Genomic DNA, 17,662 nt, shown 5'->3' with positions numbered 1-17,662 from the left:
AGGGTGGAAATAGATCTGTGCCCCAGCTACAAACACCAGCCACAGAGCAAGCTCCATGTTTAACTGTTTAACTGCATTAATGTGGAGTTAATGTGGAGACACAGAGGCAGTCAATGCTGTCCTGTGCAATGAGCCATGCTAACCCAGCCAACAACTGCTCACCTACGGGCTGCCATGCTACCACTGTTACTTTTCTGAAATGACTGCTTTCCATCCTCCTCGAAGTTCAGCTTCAGAAATGGCATCGACCAGTGCCTGTGTTATTTTCACTTGTTAAAGCCAATGGGAACCCGAGGAATAATTAAGTGCATAATTGGGAGGAAATGCTCTGGTCACTGCATTCAACAAGAAAACACAAGGCTGATTCCTCACCAAAAATAAACTCTTGCTTTGCAAACTGCTACACAGTTTTGGCCTTGGCAGAGGGTATGCCTGTTAGCACAGCAGAGAGAGAGTGAGCACATACAGAGAGAAGATATTCACAGGAGTCTCATACTTATAGAAGTTAGATCCTTTCAGTAAATTTAACAGTGTAGGACACACAGGTTAAAAGGATAAAAACTTGCTCAGGTTTCAAACAGAATGAAATACAACAGCATCATGTTGACATCGAGATTCACATCCTTGAACGAGGAACCACACAGGTCACTTATCACAACAACAATATGATTATACTGCTTTTACATTCATTTTTTCTTTTTTTATTTAATTTTATTTAATTTTAAGTTCCAGGATACATGTGCAGGACACTCAGTTTTGTTACATAGGTTTACATCCATTTCCAATGCCTTTTCACATCTAACTTTTCATTTAATCTGTACCACTACCACCCACAAGAGAGGTGATATTACTACCTTCACTTGGCAAACGAGGGGACCAAATCTCGTGTCTGCGACTTTCACTCAGTCACTCATTCAATCAATTATTAAGCCCCTACACTTGCCAGGCACTTGCCCAAGTCATGGGAGGCAGCCAAGTACTACGCCAGATGCTGTTTACACACAGTGTCTTGAGCTCTTTCTCAAGGAGGGGCATTAGTGGCATTTGGACAGAATGATTCGTTGTGGGCAGAAAGGTCCCACCCTTCGCAGAATGTCTAATCGTTCTCACCAATCTTTGAGGTGGATGGGAAGACTAATGCCCAAATGAGAGCCCTCCCAGCTGTTCAGAGCAGCAGATATGAAGTCATACAGCTGGGTATAGTTCTTATTCCATCCATTCCTCTCCTGGGGCTCTCAGACAAGGGATAATGCTCTATGCTTCAGTTTCCCCCCTTGTAAAATGGTGGCAATTACAGCATACACATTATAAGAGTCCTGTGGGGGAGTAATCTATATTCAATGCCTGACCCAAGTTGGCCTTTGGTAAATAATATCTGATAAATATCTTTATTATTTCATCGGCTCATCTCCCATCTACCTCATCTCCTTCAATCTTTAAAGCCACCTTTTCAGAGAGAACTTCCCTGACAACCCTATTTAAAATTTCAATCTCCCCACCACTGCCACTTCACATCACCCTTCTTTGCTTCCCCATCCCCTGTAGCATTTGTCACCTTCAAACATACTCTTTAATTTAATATGCGTTTGTTATTGTGTCTCCCCCACTATGATGTATGTTCCATGAGGACATGGATTTTCACCTGTTTGATTCACACCTAGAACAGAGCCTAACTCTTAGTAAGCATTTAACAAAAATATCTTGAATGATGTCAAATGGATATAGGGAACAGCCAAATCCTAAAAGCTGGTGTCTAGACTCCAAATTCTGTGCTGTTTTCACTATAATGAATGACAATATGCAATGATATTAAAGGTAAAATATGACAACCGTTAAGAAATGTTAAGTGTCCTGTTACAACACTACCTCAGAGGGGCCTCTGTGGTTTCCCTCTTCTGAGATTCTTTGAAGTTAACAGTTTCTAACAGAAACCCAGCCACCAGCTTATTTCACTTGAGTTGCCTTTGTGAGTTTTTTCTCCCAAGGCATTTAAGATAACCACTCACGCCAGAGAATGACAAGGACTGAAACACTTCCATTACCAGGTTTCTTTGTCTCGATCCCTATCGACCTGAGACAGAACCCAATTCCTGGTGATGCTGGAAATATCAGCCCTCCCCATACTGCTTATCTAAAGCCAAACTAAGCCTCCACCACTGCCAGAACTGGCACTAGGTTAACATGGGACTTTTACCCAGAGTTGACAACGGCAGGTCTGACAATAACCAATGATATTCAAGGCAGGTCTAGTCCTGGGGTTCCAAAATCCTGGTGGACATTGTGCCACAAAAGGGGTCTGGGAAGGAAACATCAGACTTTGCATTTTTTGTTCATCTAAACACCAGACCTTCCATTTTCGGTTAACCTAAAAAAAAATGTAACTATATCAAGAATACAAATGGCCACAAACAACCCACTAAACCTGTCATATCAAATTACATGTCACTTACGAAACTCAGGCAGGTATCTTCAACCACAAAATGAACTGGAGTGACCACCTCAATGATTCCACCCTTCTCAGCATATTTCAATGAATAACCATTTACAACTGAATCATAAGTAAATTTACAGATTATATTATCTACTTTTAACTATCCTATTTCTCGCAAAATAGAACTGAGGCCTAAAGAGATCCCAAGAAACCACAACTTAGAGATAATTGTCACAATCCAGGCACATGAGAAAATGGCATTCCTCTCTCTTAAGTACTAGCTCTCCATCGTATCTTTCTGGACAGCATTACAAGGTCAAAAGGATGAAAGAATTAGAATTGATAAAGAGTCAGCCAACAGAATTATCCAACAGATAATGACATATGTATTTACAGTCACTACAGATCCTATCCTAGATATGTAGATAATGGTAGAAATATTCAGAAATTATTTATAAACAAAATATATTGAGGGATGACTGCTCAAATATGTTTTACCAATAGGGTGCGGTGAGTATTGTGATTATTTGCTCATCATTCATTTTACCCTTCTTCTAGAAAGCTTTCTAGCCTGCAGAGGCTGGTAATTGAAAAGCTGTATTTCCCAGGCTTCTTTGAAGCTAAGGTTCTAGATGTGAATTTGGCTCCCCGCAAACAGACGCACTCACTTGAGATTTAGAAAGCAGATGTGAGGCAGAGGCCGTCTTCTTGCCTTTGGGGCTGTTTGGCTGCTGGCGAGCATGGAGATGGGGACACGAGGGTTTTTTGCAACAGCACTACAGGGTCCACTCTCCGGCTTTGTCATCAGTTTTTTCTTGAACTCAACAGTTCCAGACACAGTCTCGGAGGGTGTAGCACCCCTAGTGAGTCAGGTTTTTTTTTTTTTTGGAGCAGCCATGCCAACATACATTTGTTTATAAATTATTAAATAAATTACTACCATTAGCTGGGAGACATTCCTGGAGCCCCATTCCTCCAGCCCCTTAATGTCTTTATAAGCACCAAATTCCCTCTAGTAAATATCTTTCTGCTTAAAATACCTAGACTGGGGCCGGACACAGTGGTTCATGCCTGTAATCCTAGCACTTTGGGAGGCCGAGGCGGGCGGATCACCTGATGTCAGGAGTTCGAGACCAGCCTGGCCAACATGGCGAAACCCCGTGTCTACTAAAAATACAAAAACTAGCTGGGCATGGTGGCAGGCACCTGTAATCCCAGCTACTTGGAAGGCTGAGGCAGGAGAATCGCTTGAACCTGGGAGGCAGAGGTTGCAGTGAGCCAGACGGTACCACGGCACTCCAGCCTGGGCAACAGAGTGATACTCTGTCTCAAAAAAAGAAATATTCAATTAGATAAAAAAAATAAAATACCTAGACTGATTTCTATTTCCTGCCTGAACCATAGCAGAACAGAAGCAAAGAGATTTGGGAGACAAATGGACTAGACCACAGCAGATGCTGTTTGTACATGACAATCCAACCTGGCTCCTCCTTCTGAGTTCTGGGCACGTGGGTTAGGTGGTGACCAAGGTGGAAAGGCTTATCTTTGAGAATCAATTATTAACTCTTTAAATGTTTCCTAGGCACCTCTGGGCCAGGGTCAGAGGCTATAAAGATGAACCTGAAAGAATCCATGCCTTGCTGTATCAAAAGAGGAAGATGTACAAAAAAACAAACAACTACAGTACATTTCTAAAAGGGCCAGAAAAGAGAAATGACAAAGTCATGACAGCTCAGTAGCCTTGAAAGAAACAAAAATCCACATTGGTGATACTTTCCCTGGGCAAATGTTTGTGTCTATTTCTAGATGAACTTCCGGGTTCAAGTCCCAAGTTAAATCACCTACTTCCCACCCTCCCTATTCTAACTCTTAACCAACCTCATCATTAATCTGAGAAATACTAACTACAAGCCCTGGGTTCTGAAAATAAGTGCCAGGCAAAGTTAAAAAGGCCTGGACAGACTGCATGCCAGTCTGGCCATTGAGAAGCAAGTACTCAAGACTAACCAGGTACTTTTGAGCCCCCAGAGTCTGCATCTTGGAGGAATGCCATTTTTTCATCACTTACTGAGGTTATGAAGTGTGCCACAGTTTACATAAAGTACTTCCACAATTTACAGAGGTGGCCTCAGAAGGCATCCATGGTGAAGGCACACTATTTGACGGAACACTAAGAAACAAAACAGCTGCTCATTAAAGCGCAGCACGGTGTTGAGATGCCATCAATCACAACACAAATTACATAATTACTAAAATGTGAAAAAATACGTCCTGGAATCAATAATACACAATAATTTATGGGGATAGGACGTGGGAGACCCCAGACTAGGACTTGAGTCTTCCACTGCCAGAGTGTTGATCCATTTCATCGCTATATTTTTATTGAGTGCTGATTTAAGTCTGGCACTTTTTCTAGATATTTTTATTCACAAATGCCACGGATTGCACCCTGAAGATATTACGAATTTCCCACTACAAGCTCAGTCAAAATTGTTCTCAAATCTCTTTTTCAGATCTCTTCATTACTGCTTTAAAAATTGGAAATGGGATTGGGTGTGGTGGCACACCTGTAAGTCCACGCTGCTTGGGAGGCTGACGTAGGAGGATCCCTTGAGCCCAGGAGTTCGAGGATGCAGTGAGCCATGATCTCACCACTACTCGCCAGCCTGGGCAATAGAGCAAGACCCTATTTTTAAAAATAAAGATAAAGTTTAAAAAATTGAAAAAGGAAATGGTCTAGTTGGGGGTCAAGGGGGAGCAGGTGGTAGAGGGGAGATGGGACTTACATGGTAACCACTTAATCAAAGTATACTATCGGCTGACCAAAGATGAACACAAATGTGCAAGGAGGGCTGGGCACGGTGACTCACACCTATACTAGCACTTTGGGAGGCCGAGAAGGGTGGATCACTTAAGGTCAGGAGTTCGAGACCAGCCTGGTCAACATGACGAAACCCAGTCTCTATTAAAAATGCAAAAACTAGTCAGGTGTGGTGGTGCATGCCTGTAATCCCGGCTACTTAGGAGGCTGAAGCAGGAGAATTGCTTGGGCCCAGGAGGAAGAGGTTGCAATGAGCTGAGATTGTACCACTGCACTCCAGCCTGGGCGACAGAGCGAGACTCCGTCTCAAAAAAAAAAAAAAAAAAAAAAAAGAAAAAAGAAAAAAAAAGTGCAGGTAGGAGACTTGATTTTCAATCTTTCTACATCGCTTCCACCCTTATTCCCCACCTCCCTGCCCCAAGAGTCCTCTGCTCAAGCTTCTGCAGCGCTTCCCTCCCATCTACAGTTAAACCCAAAGCTCAAAACAATCGTCTCTCTCTGACTTGTGTCTCCCCACTGTGGTTGTTGGCTGCCTCTGTCCCTCTGCTCCAGGCACTCTGACCACCTTGCCATGCATGTTCTTGCCTCAGGGACCAGACTTGAACTTGTGTTGCTCTCTCCCTGGAACATGGCCGGCTCCTTCATTTCCTGCAGCTGTCTGCTCTCAGTGTCGTCTTATCAATGACATTCCCTAATTACCTCTATATTATATTGCAACCCCTGCCTCTCACATCCCTCAACCATCTTCTCTGTTTTGTTTTTCTCTTCACACCATCTGATACACCATATATATCACTTCTGCATTTTTTTAAAGTCTGTCTGTCCCACTAGAATCTAAGTTCCATGAAGGCAGAGATGTATGTGTTAGATCTCCAGTGCCAAGAACAGCATCTGGCACAGAGGAGAAGAAAGGAAAAGAGAGACAGACAGACAGAGAGGGGGCTGGGGAGGAGGAGAACAAGCCGGCTTGTAAGTTTCAATCAATCACATCCGATCTGAGATGCATCAAATTACAAGTTCCAGGAAATTTTAACTGACAGATCAGATTGTTCAATGATCTCATAGGAAGAACTGCCTCCCCTTTTATTTGTTATAAAGGTGATATCCCAAAAATTCAAAAGAAAAACTAAAAAGAAAAAAAAAATGAATCAGCAGAATGACTTCTGGTTTTTCTCAGTCTGAACTTAGAAGAGAACTGCTGGCAATGACTTTCATGAGAGCCTTTTTCACTTGACCTCCAGATTAAAGAGAGGTCCTTTTGGTGGGTTTAAGAAGGGAAAGGGTGGTGCCCTTGCTTAGGAGCCTTTGACTTCCTGTTTTGAAATGACTGTGCTGATAAAGCTATGAACAAAATGATTTTTCAACCAGACAAATACTAACAACAGATACCTCGGCTGAAGGATGGATTCCCTCTCCCCTCACCCCACGGAAACCCCCCAACCACCCTTTCTATGGTGCCTGATCAGTCCTTTTATTTTGGAAGGCAATGAAAATGAGGACTGTAACAATCAAAGGAGATCACCGACGTCTCTCTCATCTGAGCACAGCTATGAAAAGGCTCCATCGAGGTGCAAACATTTAACTTAAACGACCAAGGAGAGACCCCATGCTAAAAATGTCTTCTCCTTCAGTTATTTTTTTTGCTTGTTAATTTTTGTAGGTACATAGTAGTTGTATATATTTACGGGGTACATGAGAACCTTCAGTGATTCAATGCTGTTTTCAGAATTCATAACAGTCTCATATTTGAGACCCTCTTGACACTTTTTCAATGGAAGTTTCAGGTATATAACGTAAGAACAGCCCCTACAAATTAGAGTACGACTCCAAACTCATTCCATGTATAAGCAAAAAGATTCTGTAATGTAACATTAAATTTGTGCAACCACAGCAAAAAATAATACCAGACTGACATCCTGCAAAGGGGTACAGTGGGAGGTGGAGACACATGCAAGTCTATACATTTAAACAGTTATGGCTAAACTTTGTCTTTAACTTTAATAACTAGTTGTGATAATGATGTATTTGTCTAAAATACTTATTATCAAACAGGATACAAAATGTATGATGTTATCTCAACTATATATATGCATTTTGCATAGTTGAGAAAAATATAGAATATATAAATATATATAAATATATTCTATAATATATTTTTAAAGTACCAGTTGCCTCTTGGTGGTGGAATAATGATTGTTTTTCTTCTATACCACCTGAATTTTCTTTTTTTTTTTTGAGATGGTGTTACACTCTTGTTGCCCAGGATGGAGTGCAATGGCGCGATCTCAGCTCACTGCAACCTCAGCCTCCCTGGTTCAAGTGATTCTCCTGCCTCAGCCTCCCAAGTAGCTGGGATTACAGGCGTGCACTACCACACCTGGCTAATCTTTTTTGTATTTTTAGTAGAGACAGGGTTTCACCATGTTGGTCAGGCTGGTCTCAAACTCCTGACCTCAGGTGATCCACCCGCCTCGGACTCCCAAAGTGCTGGGATTACAGGTGTAAGCCATCGCACCTGACCACCTCCTGAATTTTCTAAAATGAGCACGTATTATGTTTACAGTTAGTTTAAAATTATAATATAAAACGCATTTTAGATTCAACCTGATCAAGTGAAACTGCAAGGGGGTAAACAGAGACATCTTTAAATAAAGGATATAATCTTTCAATACATTCAACCAAGGCAAAAAAATCCCAGGTGACAGTGAAAATAAACATTTTGCAAAAATAAAAATAATAGAGAGGAAGCAAACAGGAGAGAAAAGGCTTTCTCCTCTGAAGGCTTCTTTCTGTGAACAGTAGATTTCAAACAAAAACCACAATCCTATGGAGTAACACAAAAGGAAGGTTCCGAAGAGCTGCCTTTACACACTCTGCACCAATGCAGCCTGGGGGGCCTCTCGGCTTTGCACTGCATGACACAGCTCCATCAAAACCCAGCCATCTGGGACAGGTATGCAAGACACTTTAATGTAAGCTGATGAACTTTCATAGGAAGCATTCACTGGTGAACTCAAACCTGTATAGAAACCGCAGGTCTGTGGTTCCATTCTCCCTGACTTTAGGAATAGTTCACGGCCATAGAAGGTGTCTGTTCTATGGATGGATTTCCTTAGTGGCTAAACAAGGCCAACCTTCTCCAGAATCCAGGACACAGAGCAGTGTCTCAGCTGCCTACACCTCACAGGCTGCAAATTTAGGCCACGGTGAAAGCTCCTGTCTGGCACTTGATGAGTTTAACCGGGTCCATGTCAGAGTTCAGGAAGGTAGGAAGTATCCCCACCGGACAGAGTCAGAGTTATCAACCAGGCATTCTTGGCAAGGCTTGAAGTGACCTTCCTGAAAACCGGAGAAGTGGATCTACTTCTGGAGTTTAACCACTTCATGCATTCATCCAGCAAATATTTTATTGAGAACCCACTGTTGTCAGACACTGTGCAAAAAACATCGGGATTAAAATAGGAGTCTAAAACCTGGTCCATGTCCAGTAAAATATTCTTAAGGAAGACTATTAACTCAGAGTATCAAAAACTTCTAAATGGAACTATCCTACTGACAAGGCCCACTTCTGCTAAACCCTTGTGCAACTGATGACCAATTACTCAAATTTGCAAATTAATCATTTCTATGAATTAGAAAAGATAATGGGGCCCAGATTAGAATCTGAGAGAGGGACAGCCAGCCTTGCCAGCTGTCTGCTTTTTGTGTCTTTTTTTTTTTTTTTTTTTTTTTTTTTGAGACACAGTTTCACTCTGTCGCCCAGGCTGGAATGCAGTGGTGCCATCTTAGCTCACAGCAACCTCTGCCTCCCAGGTTCATGCTATTCTCATGCCTCAGACTCCGGGGTTCCTGGGATTACAGGCATGTGCCACCACACCCAGCTAATTTTTGTATTTTTAGTAGACATGTGGTTTTGCCATGTTGGCTGGGCTGGTCTCGAACTCCTGAGCTCAAGTGATTCACCCGCCTCGGCCTCCCAAGGTGCTGGGATTCCAGGTATGAGCCACCGTGCCCCGCCCTCCTTTTTTTCTTTCTCTCCCCTGTCTCACACCCTCCAGCCACAACGATGCCTGGAACCCACTGCCTTTGCAATACTATTTTTCTATTTCACACGCAGGTATCTGGAACCCCTGCCAGAGGCCTCCAAATTTTTAGCTACACAATCTGTGCCATGCTGTGGTCCCTTCTGCCTCTCCCAGGGTGATCTGGAGAGACAGAAACTGCAGAGCCAGGCTGAAGGATCAGCTCTCCTTACCCCAAGATACTTCAGAGAAGCAAGGATCTTTAACTTTTAAAGAAATTCAAACCAGTGAAAAAGATTCCACATCAGCGGTCATCAACAGTGTAGCTTAAAAAAATGAACCCCCCAAAAAGAAAATGTTTAATGTGGATTTCAAAGTATATTTTTATGCCCCGTGTAATGATAAACTGTTGACACAGAGTTTTTGTGGAACTGTAAATAATTTGAAATAAGGAAGGCCTTTCAAATGAACTATCTGTAACTACATTCAATAGAAGGTTTTGAAAGTAGTATTGGCTATGGACTGGGGGGAAATATCAGAAAAATATATTTATAGAGATCCAAAGAATAAACAACAGGAGAAAATAGGACTAGAAGGGGACATAAAGGATGGGGCAGGACTGACAGAGGATCTTTATCAGCACAAGCTTAGAAAAGGTTCTCTGCCTTTTCCAAAAGGCTAGACTGAAAAGATATGATGTCACTTTCAAGTCAACTTAAGAATCTAACAAGAGCTGGAAATTTTCACAAAGTGCCAATTACAAGTTGGAAGTTTCTTCCTAGTATCTTTGGCTAGAAAGTTATTTCCCAATTCTCACAAAGAATTCCATGACAATTGTATTTCAGGTACACAGAAGCTCAAGCGCATTCCTGCTGAAGGCTGACACTCATCCTTGTTCTGGCATTTGTACAGAGCGTTACTGGCATTCACGGTCCCAGCAAAACTTTAAGAAACCTGAACACAGCTCTAGAGTCTAGACCAAATCACCCCGCCCCTTGTTTAAACTGCTTGAACCCCAGTGTATCTGCACACCACCAGTCCCCTGGCGCTCTGGGGTGAGTCTGGCCCGGTCTCCGGTGGCCCCAGGAGCTTGGCACTCTGAGATACCCCTGGTTGTCTGGTCCTGCCCACTGCAACCAAGGCCTGCCTGCCGGAATGCAAGCCAGGTCCATTTTTAAATTCCTTTATAAGTTCCACAACCGCAGGTCTGGGTGAGGAGACAAACACCGCTGTAGTTTGCTGACATTAAACTAAAAATACCCAGCTGCAAACAAAAGCCATCTTTAACAGGGCTGGCTCGGACGTCCTGAGGTTACATGTGGTAGAGTCGGACCATATCCTTGGCAGTGTGGCTGCCTTAACAACTGCTCCAAGCCGAGTGGGGCAAAGGGGCTGTCTGTCCCTGCGCTGTCAAGGAATCTGCAGCCTGCAGCCCTGCCCGTATGATGGAAAGACCAGCTTTATTCCTCTGCCATCGACCCAAACGCAGGCTTGATGAATTCGGGACTGCGTCTGCTTAAAGCGTTAGATACACAGTGAAAGAAGGCGGGAGGCAAAAATGAAAAACACCAACCCCACTTCCCTGGAAGGAAATGCGTTTCCACCTCCCTCCTCCTTGCAATTAGAAAAGCAAATTATTGCTGTGACTACGCTGAGAAAGGCAACTCGGAGGCGTAGAAAATGGATTTCTGAGCCAACGTGGCCCGGCAGGGGGCTGCTAAGGGAGGGGAAAAGGGAGCAGGGGAGACCCGCGTTACCCGGCAGGCTTCTCGGAAGGTTCTACCTGTTGGGCTTAGCAGCCGAGCTGCTCACCCCCGGCCGCCGCGCTCGAGGGCGCCCCTCCCTCTCCAGGACCCAAACTTTCCCTCGCACCCCTCGGAAGCGACGAGCCTCGTCCCTCCCCCAGTCCAGATTTCGGACGTGGAACTCTGCCTGAGCCGCAAGGGACGGGAGGAATGGGGTTCATTCCCACGCCGCCCGGGGGATTCCCGTTGCTCGGATTCCAGAAGTGGGGGATGCAAACGCACGGTCAGCCCAGGACCTGACCAAAGTTTCCTCCAAAACTGCAGTGGTCAAGGCATGACCCAGGAGCTCGGAGTTCCCATCTCAGGGGCTGGGGGCTGGAGCAGGCCCCGGGGCACCATCCACAAGGTCACTGCGGAGCCGGACCCCGGGGGCAAACGGCCGGCGCGTGGTGGAGGGGCAGCGCTGGGCACCCGACCTCTCTCCACACCTGCTCAGCTCTGCGTCGAGCCCGGGATACGTGGGAGCCCAGTGCCGGGCTCCCCAGCCTGCTTCAGGGACTCTCAACCTCGCCGGGGCGTAAACCCTTCGCCCCCGGCCCGGCAACCAGGAAGAGGCGGCTCGCCCAGGCGCTGAGCAGCCGGCTTCGGGTAACTCTTTCATCCCCCGACCTCGGCAGCAACGGGGAGGCAGTTTCGTTCTCCTCAAACCAGCCCCTCACCCCCGGCTGCTTCCCACACCTCTCCCTTTCCCTGCTACCTCGCAGACAGACAGACAAGGGACACAAAGAAAAAAAAAAGAAGAAGAAAAAAAAACTACCGCCCCTCCTGGTCCCATCCTCCAGCCCGGAGCCGGGAGGAAGAAGAGGGGAAAGCACACCTTCCCTTCTCCTCCCCATCCGGACGCGATGACCCAGGTACACCCGGGCAGCCAGGAGCCCCGAAGAGGCCGAAGGCGGAGAGGTAGGGTTGGAAGAGGCAGAAACCAGGCGGAGCGAGGGAGCGAGCGAGCGAGAGCGCGAGAAAGAAGAAAATATCTAACAAAACCACGCTAACGCGCCCCCTACCTGGGTGCAACATACTTTGGAAATAGAAGATGACCAGGATAAAGGATCCCAAGCAAGTGGCCAGCACCATCCGGCAGATTCTGTTCATCCTCATCACTTCTAGCAGCGCTGGCTTCATGGCTTTGTCCTGGCTGCGGGGACCGGGGTGTCCGGGAGGCGCGCCCGGGGCGCAGGAGCAGGGACCCCGCCGCGCGGACCGGAGCCCGGGAGGCGCGGGGCAGAGCTGCGCAAGGCTCGGAGGGAGGATCGGGCTTGCTTCGCTGCCGCTCTTGGAGCCCCCAGCCCGGGCAGGGGTGTAGAAGGTGCCGGAGTTGGTCTGGAAGTGCTGAGATGCGTGGACCCGCTGGCTGCGCGCTCCTGCTCCTCCTCCTCGCCGCTCCGCCGCCTCCTCCGATCCCGCCGGCGGCCGCCGCTGCCTGGTCGCGGGCCGGGCGGCTGGAGTGCGAGCGGTGATGGTGGTGGTGTCGCCGCCGCTGCCGCTGCACTGGCTGCTGTGGCTGTCCGACGGGCCCTCTCCCTCCTCTCCAAAGGCTACTTCATTGCGCTCCAAAGATCTATATATTCTGGGGCTGGGCTTTACCGAATGCAACTCGCGGCCCCCGGCGAGGGGAGGGCGCCTGCGGAGAGCCGGGAGGAGGGAGGGACCCTAGCGCCTGGGCGGAGCGTCGCGCTCCCCCCGCCCCTACCCGGGATATGGTCGCGTCCAGCTGTTGCCCGGGGAGTGCTGTGTGCGCGCCGCGCTCCCGCAGGGTCCCAAAAGCCCTCAGTCCCCGGCCGGGCTCGGCCGCCGTCTGGAGGTTGTGTCAGCGTTTCCATGACAAAACCCGGAGAAAAAAAGACGAAGAAAATCGCCTCGTTGCTGCCACCCACCCCCGTGAGCGTTTGCAGAGGGAAGTGGCAAGGAGCCGGCTGGGTCTCGGAGGGGAGAATTAAGGGTTAGGGGGTTTCTGGTGGCTGGCAGTTATTTAAAATCTCTGGGCGACGTAGCGGGGAAGTTGCCCCAAGCCCCCAGGGAGAGAGTGCCCATTTTCCGACGCTCAGAACTGGGCGGTTTCGTTTTTCTTTCAAAGGACAGCCCAGCTTGGGAGTCGGGGTTAAAGAGGGCTGACTTAAAGTCAAGGTTAAGGAAACTGCACGACCCTGGGGTCAGGCGACAGCTGAGCTTTCCCAGGGACTTATACAGACAGAGTCTCTGACACCCACCATCACCACCATTCCTCAAGGTAAAAGGGATTTGTGGGTTGCAAAACTCTGCTATCCCAAAGGGTAGAGCATCCTCCAAATTATGCAAAATTCACAGCAGTCTTAGCTGGGAGGGGGTAAGAAAATGCCCCTAGGAAGCCACCTCACCCAAGTCCAAAAAACTGCTGGAAAAGCCACGCCAGCCAGAGCACTGGTAGGCACATGGAAAGACGGTGTTGCTTTCTTGTATTGTGTAAAATGACTTCCAATTTCCAATTCCATGCATTTAGGCTGTTTCACAATCAATAAAGTGGACACAGGCAATAGTATAGGGATCACTTTTATGGCAACAAAAAAAATGTTATTGTAAAGACTAACTTTTGTGCCTCATCAAGTCATTACTAATACTAATTCAATTAAAAATGAAATAAGATACTGTGTCTTTCAATGCCTCTCACAAAATAGGCATTTGACAAATTCTTATTGAATCTGAAAGTAATGGGCCTTATCCTCCCCTTAATAGACAGAGACACAACTTGCAGTTAGACACATGCAACAAAAACCACTTGGGCAACCCCAGTTCCCTTCCCCCAGCGTTCTCCAGCAGTTGCATGGTAGGGAAAGTAACAAACTCAGCAGCCTTGCCTTTGATTACAGAAGACAATCAATTAAAGCACAATATTTATGTAGCCAGTGTGTGCTGTGTGAATTTGGACTTACCTGTGAATGAGTTGCTTGCTCAAGGAAGCCGGGCTGAGCAAGCTTCAGACAGAGTCTTCTCCAGTGATTCTTCTGCTCTGGTGATAGGAGATCAGGAATGAGAGTTGCACTACACCCTCCCCACCTCCGCACCATCATCACTAAGACATGGGATTCCTTGCAGGGGTCATGGCTTAGATGGGCATTTGCACAAAGCCTTTGCCTAGAATATCAGTTTCTCATTTGACACTTAACTTTACAAAGCCAGGGAGGGGAAGGGATTTACTCCCAGGTCACCCAAGCGACCTCTCACCTCATAGGGCAAAGACTTCAGTTACCTGCCCCAAAGCCTGGACATGCACAAGGCAGTTTGGGAAGTCACAGGGTCAAAGGAAAGATCAGAAGTCTAATTCCCTGTGAGTCATAGAGATGATGGAGTTGGCCCACATGGTGGGGGAGGATGGTGAATCATGCCCAGCATCCATTCTTGCATTCCCACAATCAGGAACCTGCCCAGACACACAGTGAGGATTAAGGCTGTGACACATAAGCTACCACCTCTCCCAGAAGTCTTTGCTGATTTCTCACCTGAAATTGCATCTTTCCTCCTCTGTGCTGTGAGCACTAGGTCCAAACCTCTTTTGGGCCACTGTACCCACTAGGCTGAACTCCTTCCTAGAGATCCAAGTTGTCTTCATCTCTGTCTCTTTCTAATGCTCAGCACAATGACTGGTACATAGTAGGTACAAATAAGTCAGAGGCAGAGAGGTGATGCCTACTTGGACTAGGACATTAAATTAGATCACTTCTAAAATCTATGGCAAAAATCAGTGGTAACAGTCTGTGATTCTGTTGTTCTGTGCACCTTGAGGGGTGACGGAAAATTTCTATTATCTCTTTCATCACACTCTAAACTGCCCAACTACAGTTAGAATCATTGCTTTCTTTCCATTCCTAGCCTAAGAAAATTTTGTTACATCTTATGCTATATAACAAACATTAGCCAAGTAAAGGACAGTATTAACTGACAAGACTGAGGAAAAAGAAGATTTTATACTTTGAACACTGAAAGAGGAACGGATCACTCTTCAGATCCTTTCTCCCTCATCTTTCTAAATTCCCTTTTGCCCTGAAAGATTCTGCAGATTGGCACTGTGCTCACTGTGGGACCTGGCTTGATTGACTCTCCAAACTCAACAACATGCAACTGAAACTGGGGCCTGCCTATTTTAAAGCCTGGCATGGCCCTGAAAAAACTGGTCGAGGAGAAAGTCTTATTTATGTTGACAATCTTGTAGAATTTATAGCAGGAGAAGAAATCGGTGCAAAGTCAGAATTCGAGCTTGTGGGTGCCATTGGCAATGGACTGACATGTTTGTGTGGCCCTTCCAATCCGCACAGGCTGAGCTCCTCCTCATTCCTGCAGATTACACCTACAATGTACTGTCTTGTTAAGATCTTGCAAACCTGGCAACGATGCCCTTTTCTGCACCTTGCTGGAGAGAAAAGTGGGCCCAGGGTTCTAGGAGACAGAGGGCTCTTTAGCATCCTTGAGGGGAGAGAGGGATGTGTCTTCTGCCAACATCAGCCAGGGGCCCCAGACTGGCTCCTCCAAGGACTGGCGCTGCCATTTGCATCTCTCTGGCACCTCTAGCACAAAGGACACTCAGTTAACCAGAGCACAGTAAATATTTGTGGAGTTGAATTATAAACCATTTGCCCACAGTATGTGGAGATGTTAGGGTACAAATTTTCTACAGGTAGGTAAACCGCAAATAACACAAGTGGGTTACTCATGACATGACTCTGAGAGCAGGCTCTGCTTTGCAGGCTTTTCTGATCAAGTTGGGGAAAGAAGACAGCAAAAGAGAAAGGGATTGAGGAAGGTAGAGAGAAAGGGAGAAAAAGAGTAGAAGGGAAGAGACAAAGGGGAGGGAAGGATAGGAGAAAGGGTTGGGGGAAGAAAAGAAAAAAATTGCCTGGGAAAGAGGAGGAAGGATAGGAGAGGGAAAGAGAGAAAAGAAGGGAGGAAGGAAAGGAGAGAGGGAGGGAGGAAGGGAAGACAAGATGAAGAGGGAGGAAGGAGAGAGAGAAGAAGGGAGAGAAGAAAATGAGGGAGGAGAGGAAGGAGGAAAGGACTATCATTATTCTGTCTCGCTTTCTTCTTCTTTTTTTTTTTTTTTTTTTATTGAGGCAGAGTCTCTCTCTGTCACTCAGGCTGGAGTGCAGTGGCACGATCTCAGCTCACTGTGACCCCCACCTTCCGGGTTCAAGCAATTCTCCTGCCTCAACCTTCTGAGTAGCCAGACTACAGGCGTGCACCACCACGCCCAGCTAATTTCTCTATTTTTAGTAGAGATTGGTGTCACCATATTGGCTAGGCTGGTCTCCAATTCCTGGCCTCAAGTGATCTGCCTGCCTCAGCCTCCCAAAGTGCTGGAATTATAGGTGTGAACCACCGCACCAGGCCTTGTCTGACTTTCTGATGCCACCTTTGCTCCTTCACCTCGTTTAGGCCCGAAAGACTCCTCCCTTACTGAGGACCAGGTCTGTGGGACCCTTGGGCCCTACCCTAAGCTGACTCCAGCTGCCCTCTGGATAGCCCTGGCCACCTCTCTGTCTCCAGGCACGGCCCAGAAATCAGTTCCATGAGCTGCTCATCCCTCTCAAATATTTCTCAACTGGTGGCCGCTGATCAACTCCTAAACTCCATCTATATAACTAGGAAACCTCCAGCTCCTGGCCCTCCACTCACCCCAGCACCCCGCCTCACCCCACCAGGTGCCTTCACTGTTTTTTTCACTTCGCCCCTGCCAGCGCCTCTGCTTGTCCCATGACCCATCCACCAGATCATCCAGGTTTCTATGGAGTCTTTCCAGGCCCCCTGCCTGCCTCTTGCTGCTCCTCAGTGAGGACATTAGCATTTCTTGAGCACACTTTGACATTCATGGCATGATAATTTATTGAAATATTCATTTGTGTGTGTTATCCTCCTATTTTCCACTTCTCCACGCCCCCTCCATTTCAAGCAGGCTTTGTGCCACCTTGCCTGAGGGATTTGATGAAGGCTTCCTGGGAGAAAAATTTAAAACTGTGGAAGAGATAATAGCAGGGAGAGAAGGGGGTGCTGGGGGCGGATTTGTGAAGGAATATGTGAGTGCCCTGCCCCCTTTTGCCTGGGAGGTGGATGCTCCATAGGTACTAGTACCTGGGATGGCTAAAACCTGGCACAATGATCCCAGTGCCACCAGGGATTCCAGTGCCCTAAGCATGGCACAAAAGTCACAGAACTGCTGACCTGAGGGAGCTTCAAGGACAGAACCAGGCAGATGCGTTGGAGGTGATTCATGGGGCCAAGAGGGCCTTTCATGCTCTGGTGCCAGGGCCAGATTAAGATGCTGAGAACCTCTGAGTGCTGGGAGCTTATGGTGTACCACTCCCATATGTAATTCAAAATAGAAATAATTCTAAAGAAAGAGGTTGGGTGCATTGGTTCACGCCTGTAATCCCAACACTTTGGGAGGATCAGCTGAGGTCAAGAGTTCGAGACCAGCCTGGCCAACATGGTGAAACCCCCATCTCTACTAAAAATACAAAAATTAGCTGGGCATGGTAGCAGGCGCCTGTAATCCCAGCTACTTGGGAGGATGAGGCAGGAGAATCGCTTGAACACTGGAGGCAGAGGTTTCAGTGAGCCG

At 46.8% G+C, this 17,662-nt stretch overlaps 1 protein-coding gene across 4 annotated transcripts in view; it reads right to left on the bottom strand.

The window, feature by feature from the left end:
* CHST11 (carbohydrate sulfotransferase 11) overlaps positions 1-12,947 on the bottom strand; it is a 308,964-nt gene extending 296,017 nt beyond the window's left edge. The window contains exon 1 of one of the 4 annotated variants that reach the window (XM_008004486.3): positions 12,084-12,947. In XM_008004486.3, coding sequence (XP_008002677.1) covers positions 12,084-12,201 — 118 coding nt within the window. In that variant the 5' untranslated portion in view covers positions 12,202-12,947. Of the gene's footprint in view, positions 1-11,836; positions 12,030-12,083 lie in introns of those variants that run through there. The other 3 variants (XM_008004487.3, XM_073021047.1, XM_073021048.1) reach the window with 3 other exon arrangements.
* Positions 12,948-17,662: the final 4,715 nt, after the last annotated feature.

The sequence above is a fragment of the Chlorocebus sabaeus genome, chromosome 11, assembly GCF_047675955.1.
Source record: "Chlorocebus sabaeus isolate Y175 chromosome 11, mChlSab1.0.hap1, whole genome shotgun sequence".
NCBI lineage: Eukaryota > Metazoa > Chordata > Mammalia > Primates > Cercopithecidae > Chlorocebus > Chlorocebus sabaeus.
Note: the sequence above shows the minus strand (reverse complement) of the source record. Positions and strands in the feature narration are given on the sequence as shown.